The 21,434-nt window shown below is 36.4% G+C and overlaps 2 protein-coding genes across 3 annotated transcripts in view; one reads left to right on the plus strand and one right to left on the minus strand.

Moving 5' to 3' along the window:
• Positions 1-21,434, minus strand: part of LOC131432778 (cell adhesion molecule DSCAM-like) — a 189,992-nt gene that overhangs the window by 57,178 nt on the left and 111,380 nt on the right. The gene's annotated exons all lie outside the window — the stretch shown is intronic.
• LOC131432779 (trypsin alpha-3-like) lies at positions 5,154-6,344 on the plus strand. Its single transcript, XM_058599284.1, has 4 exons — positions 5,154-5,460; positions 5,519-5,749; positions 5,816-5,919; positions 5,980-6,344. The coding sequence occupies exons 1-4, from the start codon at positions 5,164-5,166 to the stop codon at positions 6,170-6,172; spliced, it is 825 nt and encodes a 274-aa protein (XP_058455267.1). The 5' UTR covers positions 5,154-5,163; the 3' UTR covers positions 6,173-6,344.

Here is a 21,434-nt window from a genome sequence, read left to right on the forward strand (position 1 = left end):
CCATATTCTAAACCTTTCTGGAAACTTTCTTAGGTTCTTAAAAAACCTCAGAAACCAACGCCTGCTCTCAAGGAAGGAAATCAAATGCTTCCTACAAATGGCGAAAAAGCTCAAAAACTTGCTCAGCAGTTTGAGAGTGTCCACAATTTTAATTTAAATGTTGTGAGTCCTATTGAAAATGAATTCTCACTGAAATATGATCATATTTCAACCCAAGTGTTATCACAAGATGACATTATTGAGACAAATTTTGATGAAAATAAATCAATTATTAGGAAACTTAAAAACATGAAGGCCCCTGGTAATGATGGAATTTATAATATTCTTATTAAAAATCTTCCCGATGTTGCCTTGAGACTCCTGGTTAAAATTTTCAACAAGTGTTTTTCTTTAGCGCACTTCCCAAAAAGATGAAAAAAAAAACGCTAAAGTAATTCCTATCTTTAAACCTGATAAAAACCCAGCAGAAACATCAAGTTATCGACCAATTAGCTTACTTTCTTCTATCAGTAAACTTTTTGAAAAAAATAACTTGTTGAGAACGATGTCTCATATAAATGAGAATTCAATTTTTTTACCAGAGCAGTTTGGATTTCGTCATGAACATTCAACTACTCATCAACTTGATAAAATCAAATAAATCTTCTGGGTTATCCACTGGAGTTGCTCTTCTAGACATAGAAAAAACATTCGACAGTGTTTGGCACAAACTGTCTGATTTCTAGTTTCCTATTTATTTGATCAAAATGATTCAAAATTATTTAATTGATCGTACTCTTCAGGTTAGTCTAAATTGTAAATCTGAATTGCTACCCGTACGAGCCGGTGTTCCGCAGGGTTCGAGTGTAGCTCCAATCTTGTATAATATTTTCACTTCTGATCTTCCAAATCTACCCGTTGGTTGTCAGAAATCGCTATTCTGTGACGACACAAGTCTGTTAGCCACAGGTAGAAATCTAAGAGTGATCTGCAGTCGCCTACAAAGAAGTTTAAATATTTTCAGTGATTATCTGTCAAAATGGAAAATTAAACCAAATGCAGCCAAAACGCAATTAATTATTTTTCTTCGTAAGCCATGAGATTTTTTTTTTTAAATCAAACAAAAATCACATTCTCAAATTGAATGGCTTGGAATTGACATGGTCTGAACAAGCTAAATACTTAGGTTTAACGTATGACAAAAAACTCACTTTCAAGGATCACATTGAAGGAATCCAGGCAAAGTGTAATAAATGTATTAAATGTTTATATCCTCTTATGAACAGAAATTCTAAGTTCTGTCTAAAAAACAAGTTGTTAATTTACAAACAAATTTTCAGACCAGCCATGCTTTATGCAGTACCAATTTGATCAAGTTGTTGTTCCACCAGGAAGAAAACGCTTCAAAGGATTTAGAATAAAATTCTGAAAATGATTTTGAAGCGTCCTCCCTGGTTTAGTACAAATGAGTTACACAGACTCACAAATATAGAACCATTAGATGTAATGTCACATAATATTATAAGCAAATTCCGACAAAAATCGATGCAATCTTCAATTGAATCGATTCGCTCTCTGTATTAGTTAGTAACGTAGTATATAAGTTACTTTTCCCCATTACACAATACAAGTAGGTTTAGAATTTTCCCTACACAAAAATCTAAATATTGCTTAAGCAAATGATGTACTCATGGTAATAACCAATAGGGCTAAAAAATCACCACTTGTGGCTGAACACACAATTAAAATCTTAATAATTTAATTTTAACTCATATTCCAATAAATAGTTATTAAAAATATACTTAATGTTGAACCTTCCATAATCGAAACAAAAAAAAATAGATTTCATAGGAAGTTTATATGGAATGTGTAAAATTTTTCAAGTCAATCTTGTGATTCTGACTGAAAATCTATAATCGGTCTGCAGTAAATCCATCCGCGTGAGTTTATTTTATTTTATTTCTCAGTAGTTGTGTGTCATCTCGTGGTGTTTACAGCAATGTGAATATGAGAAGCAAGATACTGGTGAGATCGTTTCTTAGAAATATTTCATATTTTTCTCATTTTCATTAGAATTCTCCTTACTAATAATCGGGTTAGACTAAACTCCGTCGATTATTCGGGGAACGTTTAATCTATGGATCTAGTTTTCTTTGGGTTAAACTCGCGCACGTGAAATTTATAGCCTAACTAGGACGTATGTAATTATAGTTTAGACTGCGAGGACGTTCCGTTTGGTAATTTATTATTTGATTTAGGGAGTATATATCGACATTACTTCGTATCGCGTAAGGTGTTGCTGTTCGATTGATGATGATCGAGTGGTATCTTGCCAATATTAAGGTTGGCTATTAAAAGAAACAGAACGCAATGAATCAAATGTATGAATTGATAGCGAGCCTCCCGAACGTCTGTTGTCCGAAGTTTTACGAGTTTCGAAAATAATTTCGTTAGTAGAAAGCACATAGTAATACAAAACACGATCAAATTGCAACGTATTCTCGGTAGCAGGCTACCTAGTTCTCTGAACACATGATGATATTATTCGAAAATTTACTAACAAACAACCCCTTCCTGTGATGTATGTGGAAATGCAGAGGATTTCTCGGTTTTTAGTAGCGATATGCATAGAACTAAAAAATTTTCCTTCCCAAGTAGATGTGCATTCGGACGGGGTTGGCGTCGGTACTGATCAGCATGCAAGGATCAATGCAGTTTACATAATGTGAAACTACGTGTTATTCCCAAGCAAGTTGTTTCGGAAAAAAAAAATATTTTGCAAGCTACATTCGTTCTGATCAATAACGGAGTAGCAACACACGGCCGGTCTCTAATGCTAATGCTAATTCAATAAGCACTTCTAATTTGGGAATTTTACTGGAGAGCACGAGAGAGAGTGGTAAAATATTTTGAAATATAACTCACATCGATTTCTCAAACTATCTTCTTAGAAGGTGCCGAAAAATTCAAAACAAAACTCTCTCAGATTTGTCAGAGAAAACTACGATGATTTTCACAAGAACAGTTTCATATGGTTTCATAGATTTCTATTGAATTGGGAATCGAACCCTGGCGGGTTGCGTGAAAGGCATCGACTTACCCATATATACCTGTCCCCAATTTGGAAAATTTTTTCATTTGACGAAGCGTTTCACTCGATATTATCGTGAGATGGGAAGCGTTACGTTATATTAAAGAAGCTAGAAAGCTTCGCATACGACAATTTTCTTAAATTGAGGGTTACAAATCGTATTAGTTATTTTGTGGAAATTATGAATGTTGAAAGCCGTTATAAGGGTTAGATTCTTGCGGTAAACGAGTTACGACGCGTTACTTTTTAGTAAGTTACAGACGTTACGTAGCATTAGATGCGTTGCTTTTTTGTAGATTATGGGCGTTACATGAGTTACTTTTTTGTAGGTGATAAGCGTTACGAAGTCTTACATGCGTTACTTTTTCGTGAGTATTGACGTAACGAAGCGTTAAATGCATTACATTTAAGTAAGCTATAAGCGTTACGGAGCGTTATAAAGCGTTACATTAAAGGCGTTACTTAGCGTTAAATGCGTTACTTTTCTGTAAACTATAACCGTAACGAAAGCGTTACGAAGCATTACATGCGTTACTTTTTAGTAAATTACATGCGTTACGAAGTGTTACATGCTGTACTTTTTTGTAAGTTAGAGGCGTTGCGAAGCGTTACATGTAATTTTAAGTAAGTTAGAGCGTTACTTTTTTGTGAGTCAGGTGAAACGTTACTTTTTTTGTAAGTCATATGCATTACGAAGCTTTACATGCGTTACTTTTTAGTAAGTTATGGGCGTTACGGAGTGTTACGAAGCATTACTTTTTGTAAGTTAAAGGCTTCAGAAAGCGTTATATGCGTAACTCTTTTGTATGTTATAGGCGCTACAAATGTTTACGTGCGTACTTTTTTGTAAGTTATAAGTGTTACAAAACGTTACATGTATTCAATTTTCAAAAGGTATAAGTGTTACAAAGCGTTACATCTTTTGTAAGTTTTGTGTGTTACGAAGCGTTACATGTGTTACTTTTTGTAAGAGTTTTGGCATCTCAATTGTAACATATTGAAGAGTCATTTATTTGCAAAATCTACTGAAATGTCTATATAATGAAATGATTAGAAATGATCATACAACGACATGATCAAAATCAATACGACGACATAGTTTATCGAAAACATGTATCTAATTTTGAAGGAAAATGAACATAAATATTATTCAAGTGAATTGATTGTTCTATTCTATCCATGAAGCATTTGTTATTTTCTTGATATTAGAGTATTCAGTAAACTGAAATGTTATTTCACATGATTCAATGGTTGCAATATTTTAAATGTTACCGACTGTTGAATGTTCTATCAAATTTATACGTTCCCACGTTTGTATGAATTCATCAAACAACTGGTTCCATGTGTGTATATGACATGGAATTTTTACACTGCTGAAATTCAATTGGGGGTCGATAGATCGGCAGTTTCTATCTTGAATTTTGGAACAACCTAGTACATTGTTTTCCGGCATCTACTCTTCAAATTTGTTCCGAGACTAACGTTAGTGTAAGGCACCGTCCTAAATTTTGAATTGAGCTCAAAAATACTTTTTGGCAGAGTTCGGAGACCATTCGAAGTATCAGCGCGTCCCGGGAGTTTCCAACACAACGCAACATGTTTGGTTTGAAGTGCCATTTTGTAGGAACCCGATGTGTTAGACGATGTTTACCAAGCATGAAAACAAATAATCGATGGAGTATGTCATATACATCGTGTGAGTGACGATTATAAATCTGCAAAGCCTGATGGAATGAATTGGCAAAAGATAAACCGAACTAATGGCAAAATGTGCGGTAATCCCGACGAGTGTGGCAATCCCCAAGTGCTCCACAAATACCGATAAGGAAGCTTCCATCAACGCTATGCAACGTACGTACTGATCACGTCGTCGTCGTTGTCGTCGGAATACCCCCCGCTAATTTTCGATTATCTTTCCATATCTAATCGATGTAGACGACCGTAAGAGTTTATCGATAAGAGTTAAGCGATAATTCAAACAAACATTTTTATTGCCATAGACCGAAAATTCAGAAGCTCGTAACGTGAAGCCTATAAAGAGCAATGCGCACGAGGGAAGGCTTTATTTCTCGGGTCGTCCGGAACTAATCAGGATGAAGGTGTTTGTAGTGTTAGCTTTGTGCCTAGTGGCAGTGTCTGCCGGTCCAGCAGAGGACCTTTGGTTGCAGTACAACAAACGTATGCCGGTTCCGTACTACACAATGAAACCGATCGAGCGACCTCCGGTCAATGGTCGTATTGTTGGAGGCGTCGATGCGGAAATCGAAAACTTCCCGTACCATCTGTCACTGCGTCGTTCCGGTTCTCACTACTGTGGTGCGTCGGTTATCTCCGATCGATGGGCTCTGTCGGCTGCTCATTGCACTTATCCCACTCCTGATTTGGACATTGTATGTTACTAAAATGGTTTGATTGTATTGAAGAGTGCAAGGTTCACGTAATTTTCAGATAACATTACAAGCAGGCTCCAGCGATCGTTTGGAGGGCGGTACTCTGTTCAGTGTTGATCAGATCATAAACCACCCGAACTACGATGAAAGCTATATAAAAAATGATGTTTCTCTTTTGCACAGTACTGCTGATTTACAAGGTACTAACATTGCACCGATTACACTGGTTCCAGCGGGAACCGATTATCCAGAAGGCACCCGCGCTGTTGTGACTGGATGGGGTCTGACGGTGAAAAATTTTTACTCGTAAATCGAAATAACTAAATGACCCACTGTGAATTCATTACATATTTAGAGTGTACCCGGCTCTCTACCGGTCATACTGCAGGTGGTTGATATTCCTGTTATTGGCCAGGACACTTGTATAGCCGGATGGCCCAGTGGATGGATCACCGATGAGTGAGTATTTCATCCAAAGGACGCCGCTAGTGAGCAAGCTTAAAACAATTTTTCTTTCAGTATGATATGTGCTAGCGAGCCTGGCCGTGATGCTTGCAACGGTGACAGTGGCGGTCCGCTTGTTACTGGAGGGCGACAGATCGGTATTGTGTCCTGGGGTGACACCAACTGCGTAGGAAACGAACCAGGCGTTTATGCTCGCGTTGCTCATCCGCTGATTCGTAACTGGATTACAGAAGTTGCTGGAGTGTGATAATAGATTTTATTAGCACTTTCAGTTTAATTGGTATTTTTGCGTTGTATTTTTCCACATACAGACACTTGCTCGGTATTTCGTAATAACGAACAGTTTTTCTTGAATTCTAAATATCACCGAAAAGTAATCTAAAACACCAACAGGTTCACAATCGACGATGTTTCGGTTGTTTTTCGGTTGAGCCTTTCTTCATTCTCTCTCATCCATGCAATCCACGGAATAAAAATCATACTCTGAAATCAATGTTCAAAGCATTGTTGATTTTCCTGATTGCAACAAAAAAAACGTGCTTAATCCACCTAGCAGTGAGATGATACCTTTTTTTATCAATCCGCATGTGTTTTTTGCATGAATATTCTTTGTTGTTTCAGTTTCCATGACATTATTCTAATGTCCATCGTTTTAAGTGGCAATTTGAGATTTTAATCACTCATTACTCTGTAATGTCGAAACTGCAAATCGGATCGAATTTGAATCTAAAAGTATAACAATCGACTAAACATTCCATGATATGTCGAAGTAATTTCCACTTCAGAGTTTAGGGTAATTTAAGGTACTTCCAGAGCCGGTATTCAGGAACCAGCATAACTCAAACCGATTCGTATGGCCATATGACGAATAAATTTCAACATTTTTGAGTCCAACTTTAAAGCTTTTCGGGATTGTCATCTTCTATATAGCTTTGATTTTTGAAAATTCATCATCCTGCAATTCCAGAATCGGAAGTCAAAATTGGATAAAATTGGATTAATTTTAATTGAACTTTTGCTTCTGAAATTTGATTTGTTTTTGTTTTGAGAAAACATCAATCCCCGAAAAAAATTGAGTGAAATTATTTTTCACACGCGCATTTGTTGATCGCGACGAACTGAATCGAATGGTATATGGTTGTTATGTTTTTCCAGCATTTATTGCTGTAAGTGGTTTAAATTAATACAGGGTGATTTTTTAAGAGCTTGAGAACTTTTTTAAACAATAAAACGCATAAAATTTGCAAAATCTCATCGGTTCTTTATTTTAAACGTTAGATTGGTACATGACATTTACTTTTTGAAGATAATTTCATTTAAATGTTGACCGCGGCTGCGTCTTAGGTGGTCCATTCGGAAAATCCGCTTTTTTATCGACAAATTTTGTTCAGCGATGAGGCTCATTTCTGGTTGAATGGCTACGTAAATAAGCAAAATTGCCGCATTTGGAGTGAAGAGCAACCAGAAGCCGTTCAAGAACTGCCCAAGCATCCCGAAAAATGCACTGTTTGGTGTGGTTTGTACGCTGGTGGAATCATTGGACCGTATTTTTTCAAAGATGCTGTTGGACGCAACGTTACAGTGAATGGCGATCGCTATCGTTCGATGCTAACAAACTTTTTGTTGCCAAAAATGGAAGAACTGAACTTGGTTGACATGTGGTTTCAACAAGATGGCGCTACATGCCACACAGCTCGCGATTCTATGGCCATTTTGAGGGAAAACTTCGGAGAACAATTCATCTCAAGAAATGGACCGGTAAGTTGGCCACCAAGATCATGCGATTTGACGCCTTTAGACTATTTTTTGTGGGGCTACGTCAAGTCTAAAGTCTACAGAAATAAGCCAGTAACTATTCCAGCTTTGGAAGACAACATTTCCGAAGAAATTCGGGCTATTCCGGCCGAAATGCTCGAAAAAGTTGCCCAAAATTGGACTTTCCGAATGGACCACCTAAGACGCAGCCGCGGTCAACATTTAAATGAAATTATCTTCAAAAAGTAAATGTCATGTACCAATCTAACGTTTAAAATAAAGAACCGATGAGATTTTGCAAATTTTATGCGTTTTATTGTTTAAAAAAGTTCTCAAGCTCTTAAAAAATCACCCTTTATAATTATAGAATTGCTTTCAACTCGAAAATTCTTTACATATGGCATATTCGAACGATTATGTTGCCAAAAAGGAACCGTGCTAAAATCGGTCCGAGGCAAAATGCCACGAAAAAAGATACTGTACAAAGTCTTTTTGGTACTTAGAAACAATTGTATGTAACAATATAAAAAATCGTGTTTCACGTTGTTCTCAAGCATTTCTTTGCCAGACAGCGCTCAAAACTTCTACTGCTGGAATAGGGGAAAAAAGTAGCTTACACAAAAATTTCGATATCTCCGTTAAAAATGGACGGATTTTAACAATCTATGGCTTGTTGGATAGGTATTACCGTGCGGAATCTAAGTCTGAAAATATATTCTGTTTTCAAGGTCAATTGTGACAGATACTGTCAAAAAATTGAAAATTTTGACATAAAACTTCGTATAACTCAAAAAGTAAACATCCGATCTCAAAACCATTCAATAGCGTTTTGGGTGACGGGGAGACCTTTCATTTGCGACTAGTTTGATCAAAATCGGTCCAGCCATCTCTGAGATCTCGACCTCTTAGTTGACAACACACATACAGACACACACACACATACACACACACACACACACACACACAGACATTTGCTCAGTTCGTCGAGCTGAATCGATTGGTATATGACATTTTGCCCTCCGGGCCTCGGAAAATTTTTCTAAAGTTTGAGCGAATTCTATACCTATTTTTTATATTTATAAAAAAAGGTAAAACGTGATTAATCCACCTAGCAGTGAGATGATACCATTTTTTATCAATACGCATGTGTTTTTGCATGGATATTCTTAGGTGTTTTAGTTCTCATGACATTATTTCAATTATCGTCGTTTTAAACGGCAAATTGAGATTTTAATCACTCATTACCCTGTAATACCGAAACTGCAAAACATATCGAATTTCAATCTTAGCGTGTGACAATCGATTGAACATTCCATGAGATGTCGAAGTAAGTTCCACTTTAAAGTTTTTCGTCATTATTTATAGTACTTCCAGAGCCGGTATTCAGGAATTAGCATAGACCAAAATGATTCGAATGGCCATAAATTATTACACCAAACAATTTACATGAAATTTATAAACTCATCATCTGTAATTCCAGAATCGGATAAAATTCACCAATTTTGTATGGGACCTTAAGTCCTCTAATATTTGTTTTTGAAGTTCGATTTGGTCTTTTTTGAGAAAATGATTGAGCTTTGAGAATCGATTCGATACTGGAACCGGAATTCTAAAATCGGTGTAGCCGAAATCAGTCAAATTCACCTGAGGAATGTGTAGACATCTTTGAGAAATTGTAGTGCGAGTTAAAATTTGGGGGTACATTCCGAATCCAAAAACGAATACCGCTCAAACTGAAATAAATTTATTTGGTAATCGACTATCCAAATCTGCAAACCCGATAAACCTGATTAATTTATGTGAAATGGAACTTTTTTCTACTAATCACTCTGCATTTTCTAAACCAGAAGTCGGATCTGACTAAAAAGTAAGAGGTTTTATAGGATTTTAAGACCTCTCATTTGAATCATAGATGATTCTTAGATTTCATTTGAATCTTAGATCGGTTCAGCCATCTACGAGAAAAATTAATTGCATTATTTTAATTTCGTTTCACATATCATCCTGTGGTTCCGCAATCAGAAGTCGGATCCAAACGTAATTCAGGAACCTTGTTTGGAAGTATACGATTTTTCATATGAATCTGAGTTTGTAGAGTTTTTAGTTTAGCCATCTCCGAGAAAATTGAGTGATATTATTTGTCACACCCGCATTTGCTGATCTCGACAAACTGATTCGAAAGGTATATGGGTGTTATGCTTTCCAGCATTTATTGCTGTAATCAGCTTAAAACAATATAATTATGGAATTGCTATCAACTCGAAAATGCTGCCATCATCTGGTTTACATATGTTACATTCGAACGATTGTGTTGCCAAAAACGAACCGTGCTAAAATCGGTCCGAGACAAATTGTCATAAAAAGGATGCTGTACACAGTCTTTTTGGTACTGTAACAGTATGAAAAATGTATGTAACAGTATGAAAAATCGTGTTTCATGTTGCTCCCAAGCATTGCTTTTTCATACAGCGCTCAAAATTCCTACTACTGGAATAAGGCTTACACAAAAATATCGATATCTCCGTTAAAAATGGACGGATTTCAACAATCTATGGCTTGTTGGATAGGTATTACCGTGCGAAATCTAAGTCTGGAAACATATTCTGTTTTCAAGGTCAAATGTGACAGATACTGTCAAAAAACTGAAAATTTTGACATAAAACTTCGTATAACTCAAAAAGTAAACATCCGATCTCAAAACCATTCAATAGCGTTCTGGGTGACGGGGAGACCTTTAATTTGCAACTAGTTTGATCAAAATCGGTCCAGCCATCTCTGAGATCTCGACCTCTTAGTTGACAACAAACATACAGACAGACACACACACACACACACAGACATTTGCTCAGTTCGTCGAGCTGAATCGATTGGTATATGACATTCGGCCCTCCAGGCCTCGGAAAATTTTTCGAAAGTTTGAGCGAATTCTATACCTATTTTTTATATATATAAAAAAAGGTAAAAAACGAGCTTCACTCAATGGCTTTGAACCTAGGTTCGAACATTAACATTAGTTCGTATTTGGAAGTGAAAATAGATAGAAAAAAGAATGGATAATTAATTTTCAGTGCGGCGACGAATTTTAAGAGGAATTTTCGAAAACGATCAATACGGTCCCTCCCTTATCCCTCCCCCTCATGGTTACGTGGCTGTATGTAACATTTAAAATATTGAACCGGTTGAATCATGTGAAATGACATTTTAATTTACTGAATACTGTCATACCAAGAAGAAAGAACTTATAATTTCTTCATGGATAGAATAGAACAGTTAATTCACTTGAATAATATTCCACGAGCATAATTTTCCTCCAATATTAGTTTCATATTTTCGTTTTCGTAGAGAATATAAAAAAGTAACACATGTAACATTTCGTAACGCCTGTAATTCACAAAAAAGTAACGCACGTAACGCCCGCAACTCACAAAAAATTACCGCAAAACACGTTTTGTAACACCTGTAATCTACAGAAAGTAACGTTTTGTCCCGCCTGTAGCTTACAAGAGGTAGCACCTGAAACATACTAAAAAGTAACGCGTGTAACGCATCGTAAAGCTTGTAACTCTTCGTAACGTCTATAACTCATAAAAAGTTACACATGTAACGCTTCGTAACGCTTATAATTTACAAAATAGTAACGCATGTAACGCCTATAACTCACAAAAAAGTGACATGTCTAAAGCTTGCTTCATTTAGAATTGGGACAAACTTTCGCTCATATTGTGGCGCTCCTGGTGGACGGATTTGAAAGTTCTTGGCGCCCACGTGTCGGGAATTTTGTCAGCTTCACGTATGATGTTTGACATTCCTCAATTCGACTGTGCTTTGTAAACATTCAACATGATAGCAGAAAGAAGGGAAAAAAATGTGCACAGTTGTTTGGGAAATCCAATGTGATCTGCATCTAGGCTAGCTAAACAGCTGAAATTTCCCAGAAATACCGTATGGCGCGTTATCATACGGTATATGGAAACAATGACGACGATTCGGAAGCTTCAAGCCAATCGTCGGAGTGGAATTGTCGACCGGAAACTGCGTGGTAAGATTTTGAAGAGTCATTAAGATTAGGAGGAATCCTAATCTGTCGGACCGTGATTTGGCCAGAAAATTTGGTGCTGCCCATAGTACCGTGAGGAGAACTCGACTACGGGAAGGAATCAAGTCGTATCGAGCTAGTAAACAGTCAAATTGGACCATAAAACAGAATAGTGTGGTAAAAATTCGTGCTCGGAAACTATATGACCAGGTGCTGACCAAGTTCGACGGGTGTCTTCTGATGGACGATGAAACCTATGACTTCGGGCAAATCCCAGGTCAAAAATTTTACTTGGCAACGGCTCGGGGGGATGTTCCAGCCAAATTTAAATTTGTTTTTGCCGACAAATTTGCAAGAAAATTTATGATTTGGCAGGGCATTTGCAGCTGTGGCAATAAAACGAAAGTTTTCATTACACATAAGACAATGACATCGGAACAGGCAATTGTTTTTGACTAATAAAAAAGTAACGCTTCGTAACTCCTATGACTCACAAAAAAATCAACACAAGTAACGCTTCTTAACACGCTTAACACAAATGTAACGCATATAACGCTTCGTAACCTCTATAACTTTCCAAAAAAGTAACGCTTATGATTTACAAAAAACAACGTTTCGTAACGCTCCATAACGTCTAGAAAGTAACGCATGTGATGCTTCGCAATGCCTAAAGCTCAATAAAAAGTAACGCGATTAACGTTTTGTAGGGCCTTAAACTTACAAAAAGTTACGCATGTAACACTTCGTAACACCTATAACTTACAAAAAAGTAACGCATGTAACGTCTATAACTTACCAAAAAATAATGTATTTAACATTTTTCAACGTACATAACTCACGAAAAGTAACGCAAGTAACGCTCCTTAACTCACAAAAATGTAACGCATATAACGCTTCGTAACTTCTATAACTTTCCAAAAAGTAACGCCTATAACTCACAAGAAAAAACAACGTTTCGTAACGCTCCGTAACGTCTATAACTTTCCAAAATGTAACGCATGTCATGCTTCGTAATGCCAAAAGCTCACCAAAAAGCAATGCGTTTAACGTTTCGTAAGGCCTAAAACTTATAAAAAGTTACGCATGTAACACTTCGTTACACCTACAGCTTACAAAAAAAGTAACGCATGTTACGCCTATAACTTACTAAAAAGTAACGTATGTAACGTTTTGTAACATCTATAACTCACGAAAAGTAACGAAAGTAACGCTTCTTAACTCACACAAATGTAACACATATAACGCTTCGTAACGTCTATAACTTTCCAAAAAGTAACGCCTATAACTTACAAAAAAAAGGTTTCGTAATGCTCCGTATCGTCTATAACTTTCCAAAAAGTAACGCATGTAATGCTTCGTAATACCTAAAGCTCACTAAAAAGCAATGCGTTTAGCGTTCCGTAAGGCCTAAAACTTATAAAAAAGTAATGCATGTAACGCTTGAAACGCTCCGTAACGCCTAAGATTCTTAAAAAAGTAACGCCGATAACTAATAAAAAAGTAAAGCAAGTAACATTTCGTAACGCCTATACCTCATAAAAAAGTAACACATGGAACGCTTTGCAACGCCTATAACTTACCAAAAAGAAATGCATGTAACACTTCGTAACGCCTATGACTAATAAAAAAGTTACCCTTCGTAACACTTATGACTCACAAAAAAGAAACGCAAGTAACGCTTCGTAACGTCGATAACTCACGAAAAAGTAAAGCCAGTAACGGTTCGTAACGCTTATAGTTTCAAAAATGTAACGCATGTATTTCTTCGTAATGTCTATAACTTTCAGAAAAGCGATGCTTCGTAACGCCTACAATTTACAAAAAAGTAACGCATGTAGCGCTCATAATTTACAAAAAAGTAACCCTTGTAAAGCTTCGCTGCGTTAAGCCTATAACTTACAAAAAAGTAACACATTTAATGCTTCGCAACGCCTATAGCTTACCAAAAAGAAACGCATGTAACGTTTTGTAACTCCTATGACTTATAAAAAAGTTACACTTCATAACATTTATGACTCACAAAAAAGAAACGCAAGTAACGCTTCGTAACGTCGATAACTCACGAAAAAGTAAAGCCAGTAACGGTTCGTAACGCTCATAGTTTCAAAAATATAACGCATGTAACTCTTCGTAATGTCTATTATTTTTCAGAAAAGCAATGCTTCGTAACGCCTACAATTTACAAAAAAGTAACGCTTGTAGCGCTCATAATTTACAAAAAAGTAAAGCTTGTAAAGCTTCGTAACGATTTTAACTTTTAACAAGTAACGCATGTAACGACTAGCTCACGAAAAGTAAGGCATGTAACGCTGCGTTACGCCTATAACTTACAAAAAAGTAACACATGTAATGCTTTGCAACGCCTAAAACTTACCAAAAAGTAACGTATATATTGTTTTGTAACGTCTATAACTCACGAAAAGTAACGCAAGCTACGCTTCTCAACTAACACAAATGTAACGCATATTACGCTTCGTAACGTCTATAACTTTCCAAAAAATAACGCTTATAACTTACAAAAAACAACGTTTCGTAACACTCCATAACGTCTAGAAAGTAACGCATGTAATGCCTCGCAATGCCTAAAGCTCAATAAAAAGTAACGCGATGAACGTTTTGTAAGGCCTTAAACTTACAAAAAGTTACGCATGTAGCACTTCGTAACACCTATAACTTACAAAAAATTAACGCATGTAACGCTTATAGCTTACCAAAAAGTAACGTATGTAACGTTTTGTAACGTCTATAACTCACGAAAAATAACGCAAGTAACGCTTCCTAACTCACACAAATGTAACACATATAACGCTTCTTAATGTCTATAACTTTCCAAAAAGTAACGCCTATAACTTACAAAAAAAACTACTGCTTGAAACGCTCCGTAACGCCTAAGTTTCTCAAAAAAGTAACGCATGTAACGTTTCGTAACGCCGATAACTAATAAAAAAGTAACGCAAGTAACATTTCGTAACGCCTATAGCTCATAAAAAAGTAACACATGGAACGCTTCGCAACGCCTATAACTTACCAAAAAGGTAACGCATGTAACACTTCGTAACGCCTATGACTAATAAAAAAGTAGCACTTCTTAACACTTATGACTCATAAAAAAGAAACGCAAGTAACGCTTCGTAACGTCGTTAAATCACGAAAAAGTAAAACCAGTAACGGTTCGTAACGCTTACGATTTCAAAAAGGTAACGCATGTAACTCTTCGTAATGTCTATAACTTTCAGAAAAGCAATGCTTCGTCACGCCTACAATTTACAAAAAAATAACGCTTGTAAAGCTTCGTAACGATATGAACTTTTAAAAAGTAACGCATGTAAAGCCTCGTAACTCCTATAGCTCACAAAAAGCAAGGCATGTAACGCTGCGTTACGCCTATAACTTACAAAAAAGTAATACATGTAATGCTTCGCAACGCCTATAACTTACCAAAAGGAAACGCATGTAACGCTTCGTTACGCCTATGACTAATAAAAAAGTTACACTTCGTAACACTTATGACTCACAAAAGAGAAACGCAAGTAACGCTTCGTAAGATCGATGACTCATGAAAAAGTAACGCTTATAATTTCAAAAATGTAACGCATTTAACGCTTCGTAATGTCTATAACTTTTGGAAAAGTAACGCTTCGTAACGCCTACAAAGTACAATACAGTAACGCATGTAACGCTTATAACTTACAAAAAAAGTAACGCTTGTAATACTTCGTAACGATTTTACCTTTTAAAAAGTAAGGCATGTAACGCTGCGTTACGCCTATAACTTACAAAAAAGTAACGCTTCGTAGCACTCCGTAACGCCCATAACGTACTAAAAAGTAACGAATGTACCGCTTCGCAACGTGATAACATGTAATGCTTCGTAAATATAGGCGCTGTAACGCATGGAACGCTTCGTAACGTCTGTAACTTACTGAAAGGAACCCATGTACCGCTTCGTAACCACTATAACTCACAAAAGAGCGACATATATAACACTTCGTAACACTTATAACTTCCTTAAACGTATCGCGTCGTAGCTCGTGTACCACATGAATCTAACCCTTGTAACGGTTTTTGAACATCATAATTTTCACAAAATAATTCATATGATTTGTAACCCTCAATTTAAGAAAATTATCGTATGCAACGCTTTCTAGCTTCTTTAACTCAACGTAACGCTTCCCAACGATAATATCGAGTGAAACACTTCGTTAAATCGGAACATTTTTCCATATTGGGGACGGGTATAGCGTGATGGGTATGCCTTTCACGCAACCCGCCTGGGTTAGAATCCCAACCCCGCACATAACGTCAGAAAGTTTTTCCATCTCGAAAAAGTGAAATACCTTAAGATTAAAGCCTTTATAATGGGAACAAAAAAATTCCATAGTAATTTTACTCAGGCGTTGACGCAGGTAGGCCTCAAACAGCTTCTTGACGTATATAGCTTCAAACACTGAACTACTGTTTTACATCCTCCATTTTATATGGTTTTAACTCTGGCCTACTTCGTAGGGCCTGCCGCTGCGTGCATTATCGGCAGTGGAGTTTTGACCATCACGTAACTCTCAAAACCTCTATTTCACGATGTAATCAACAGGACCAAAAGTGCCATAATATTTCTCAAACTTATTTTTCGTTTCTGTTTCAGATTTCGAAAGAAGGGCCCGAATTCCCGGGCCAGATTCTATATGAATTTCGCATGAATGTCTCTTAGTAAATACAATGATTTTTTTTATTCAGGTCTATCACGTACAAGCTTAACGTGGTCGAATGAGTCGAATGTTAGTTACCCAAAATTTACCTTGTTCAAGAATGGGTAGAACTTAATTGCGAATATCTCTTGTTGTATTTAACGCAGTAACATGTGTTTTTCTCCATACCATCGGATATATGATCAGCAATTTATGATGAAATTTTCAGTAGTAATAACTCAAATAACAAATAACTCAAAATGGAAGTTTTCTAAAATGTTTGGTATGAACAAGCATTAAGGTGAAATTCAGTACCAAAATAAGACGCGCAAAATTTCAACCGCATGAACTGAACGAATCATCGCACAATGCGTATCGAACAAAACTGACACATAGAAATACGGAATATTTTCAGTGGTTGAGTGTAGTGGGTTTACATTTTTTGTTTACTAGTAAAACAGACATAGTTAGTTCAATTTATTACCAAGATTTTTCTTATAATTGATTATCTCGTCTATTGTGAAATTTTTCATTGCTTCAGTTTAAACCCTTTGGCATGATGCAATACTTCACTTTCGACTTTTGAAGAAATTATACATAATTTTTGTCCACGTTTGGCGAGTGAATATCAATAATTTATATTGTTGAATACTTAAAGTCGGGTTGAGGGTATTCTTCCGAATCTTTATACAACTGAGATTTTTGTGTTTTTGAGACGGGTTTGACAAGTAAGTTATTCAATTTAATATCATGTTAATTTTCAATTTAAATTTATAATGGCTTGAAACAATTTGCTGTGTATAAAATAAAACAGAAAACAGTACAAATATTCAACTACTGTTCAATCGTATTACGAGAGATTCTCTTTCAATAAATACAGGCTTAGAAAGCGCTTGGTAGTTCGAGTAGCAGAAACAACTTCGAATCAGAGACTCCTAGCTTCTCCCATTCGAGCCTTTTTCCATGAATACTCAGCTTAACTCTTGAAGTTGAATCACCGTCAGGTGTTTTTCATTATTTTCTTCAGCTGGTGGATCCTTTTTTCGTCACCAGTGACTGCGCTGACGGAAAACCGATTCTTTTGTGACGGGGGCCAGAAGCATTCGTCTAGTACAAAATCGGCTTTCAACGTCTGTTGGTTGAAGATCACGTTGAATTATTTTCAAACACTGCAGGCAGCGATGTGAAAAGGGATTGCTAGGGTCTCTTCTAATGAAAGGACATGTTCGCTTTTTGTGTATAATAGCAACAATAATGTCCTTGTTTAGATTATTTTGGATTTCACCGCGTGACTTATTTTTCACGACTAATTCGGTAAATTAACATCAACCGCACATCATAGTATAACCACAGAAAACATACATCCAACAACCTTTCTCTGACATATTTTAAATGAGATTGCATTTATAGATTCGATTGTTTTCTCAATTTCGCTTCTGTTTCGAATGACCAACCAGAACGGTGCTTTCACACTTTTATTTCGCTTACTCCTTCAAAACAGAATTAGAATCGTCTCCGTTAAGGAAATCTAGTAAACCAGCATAGCGTCTTAGATTTTCAGCATGCAAAGATGTATTTATCAAAACTGCAATCATATACGATTACAAATACCTAACTTTATCTATTCAAATTGATTCGTAGAAAAATTTTCATGCAATTGGTAAAATAATATCAGTAAGTGAAACAAAATTGTTTGAGTTGTAAGTTTTTAAAATCTGATTTTATTTCTATGTGCTCTTTTTTTAAAAAAATCTTATACCCGACCCCTTCACGATCGAAAATAAAAATTTTATCCGACCTGAACCAGCGAATGATATTTTTTTCCAAACCCGAAACCGATAAAAAAAACTACAGAGCAGTGTGCGAGACACGACCCAATCTAATTTACCTATCAATGGACTTCAATTTGAAAAATTGGCAATGAATTATAAGACACTACTTAGGATTCTAAAGCTAATGTTTATAATTATGCTTTCGTTCATAAATGGAGATTTCATGTGAATATTTCCAACTCTGACACATATTTACGGACTCCTGCTTTTCCCACGGAACTACTTCGTAGAATATATGGAATTTGATAATTTGGGTTTTATTTCTCTAGGAAACTACACACAAAAAATATGAATTTTACAGGTGACTTAATCCTTCATACGATGTAATTTATAAATAGTTAATTTGTAAAATCAAGAAAAATTTCATTTGTTATGTTAGATTAGCGTGAATTTTACAGGTTTGGACTGTAACTGACATTCGCCTAACAAGTGCGACTGTATGAATTTGTATGCACCTTTTACCAGCTAAGCAAATGTGTGCTTCTGTGTATCAGTCGATCAACGGACGTACTTAAAAACGGTCCCAGAAAGTTTGGACGCAACCAAAAACCGCTGAAATTTCGAAATAATTCAGAATCTGTCCGTCCTGTTGTTTACACTCTTCTCTAACCACTTGTGCAGTTGTTTATTCGTTTCCATTAGTTTGTTTCGAAATGCGTGGACTTTCAGAAGAACAACGTCGAAAAATTGTGTACAAATGGTGCACAGAACGCGGACTGTCTTTGAGAAAGGTAGCATAAATGGAAAGAGTAAGTGAGAAAACCGTGCGAAATTAAATCAGGAAGTTCGGTGAGGATAACACCTTTCAGGATAAACCGAAAACGGGTCGAAAAAAGGTCCTGCTAACCCTCAGTTGGATAAACGTATACTGAAGGCGTTCGAGCAAAAGAAGGAGGTTTCACTTCGGGATGTGGCCAAAAAAGTGGGCACTTCGAAGTCAAATGTTCTTCGTGCTAAAGAACGTTTGAATCTTCGAACCTATAAGAAGCAGAAACAACAAGGCCGAGGGTTCGAAAGCTGTACAATACGATTCTTGCTGGAAATTTGAACTGCATAATCATGGACGACGAAACCTACGTAAAACTCGATTACAAATCCTTGCCGGGACCACAATATTATACGGTGCGAGAAGGGCAAGTGTTAAACCAGTCCGAGACATCGATTGAAGTCTAAAAATTTTGGTAAGAAAGCTAGGGTCTGACAAGCAATTTGTATCAAAAACGACTTCTACCCATGATTCGAAACCACAAGGATCCTGTTGTCTTCTGGCCAGATCTTGCTTCTTACCACTACTCGAAATCAACGGTAGAATAGTATAATACCAAAAATGTCACTTTCGTCCCAAAAGACATAAATCCACCAAATTGCCCACAACTTCGACCAATTGAGGAATTTTGGGCATTAACGAAGGCACATCTTAGGAAACATGTCTCGGCAGACGAAACCATTCAACAGCTCGAAAAAAATTGGAAAAAAAAGTGTCAAAACTTGTCGCCAAGAAGTCTGTACGGAATTTAATGAGGAACGTTCGCAACAAGGTGCGCCAGCTAGTCTACAATGGCTAAGTAGCAAATGTTGAGAATTATATTCTGTTGTTGTAGTCTAATATTATCAGTATATCGAATAAAATTTGAATATCTAATACTTGTGAATTATTTACAGCGAAATCAAAGTGCGTCCCATACTTTCTGGGACAGTCTTTAGTTGTCTAATGATTCTCTGTTCAAATCGCGGCAATAGCTTATGAGTGGTTTTTGCCTTTCTCATATAGAAAGGCTATGCAGTCACTGTGAAAATCGATTTTTTAACCGAGGCTCGGAAAGCCGAATGTCATATACCATTCGACTCGACGAACTGATAAAATGTCTGTGTGTGTGTATGTAACAAAAATATGCACTCACAGCCGATTTTCACAAACTAAGATTCAAATGAAAGGTCTCTTGGTCCCATATCCTGCTATTGATTTTCATCCCGATCAGACTTCCGGTTCCGGAGTTACAGGGTGATATGCACCAAAAAAATGGAAAAAATATGCACTCACTTTTTTCGAAAAGGGCAGAACCGATTTTCACTAACTAAGATTTAAGTCAAAAGTATTATAGTCTAATAGCCTGCTATTGAATTTCATTTGGATTTGACTTTCGGTTCCGGAGTTACATTGTAATATGTGAAAATAAGAGAAAAAGTGTGCATTCAATTTTCTCTGAAACAGCTCAACCGATTTTCACACACTAAGATTCAAATGAAAAGTCCCTCTAGTTTCCTAAATAATTTCTAGAACATTTTATCCGGATCCGACTTCCGGTTCCGGAGCTAAAGCGTGGTAGGTGAAAAATTACGAATTTCGTGATTATTTTTTCACAAACGATGGTCAAAAACAGGTACAAATCCCATAAAACTGTCTGATAAATTCTTCAAAAGTTTAATCCTATATCTTGATTTGAATTAATGCTCATATTATAATTAAAGCTACTGTGAAATTTCATCCGGATCCGACTTCCGGTTCCGCAGTTACAGGGCGATGAAAGTCGAAGTTCGCCATATAGAATGACAATATCTACCACACCGAAAGAATAAGAAAACTCAAAACAAACGATGCGTGATTTGTTCTACTTCGTACACGCTATTAAGAAATCGAAACGGTTTCAAATGTCTGCTACTAGTGTGTAATATTGGTAAAATACGGTGTTGCGATTGATAAAAATTATAGCTATTTTATGATCAGTATGACCGAAAGAATAAACAAATGTCAATGAATTCAAATTTATTTGAAAAAACCTGTTTTAATCCACCTAGTGGTGTAATGATGCCTTTCTCATATCAATCATACTATCATATATAATACTGTGGTATTCTTCAAAATAATTTTCTTCGATTTTTTAAAGAATAACCGAAATCGGTTTGTTTGACCGTCTACTGATAAAAACTATCAATTGGAAAAGATTTGAGGACGATTTAGAAATTTTTTAAAGGTTTTTCCCCGTTTTCAGTGATGGTATAAAATTTTTAACACACTTTACCCTATATTTCCGGATCCGGAAGTCGGATCCGCATGAAATTCAGGAATTACGCATGGGGCTACAGGACCTTTCATTTGAACCTAAGTTTGTGAAAATCGGTTGCGCCATCTATGAGAAAAGTTAGAACACATATTTTCTTTTTTTTGCAAATTTTACCCCATAACTCTCGAACCGGAGGTCG

Source organism: Malaya genurostris, chromosome 2 (genome assembly GCF_030247185.1).
Source record: "Malaya genurostris strain Urasoe2022 chromosome 2, Malgen_1.1, whole genome shotgun sequence".
Taxonomy (NCBI): Eukaryota; Metazoa; Arthropoda; class Insecta; order Diptera; family Culicidae; genus Malaya; species Malaya genurostris.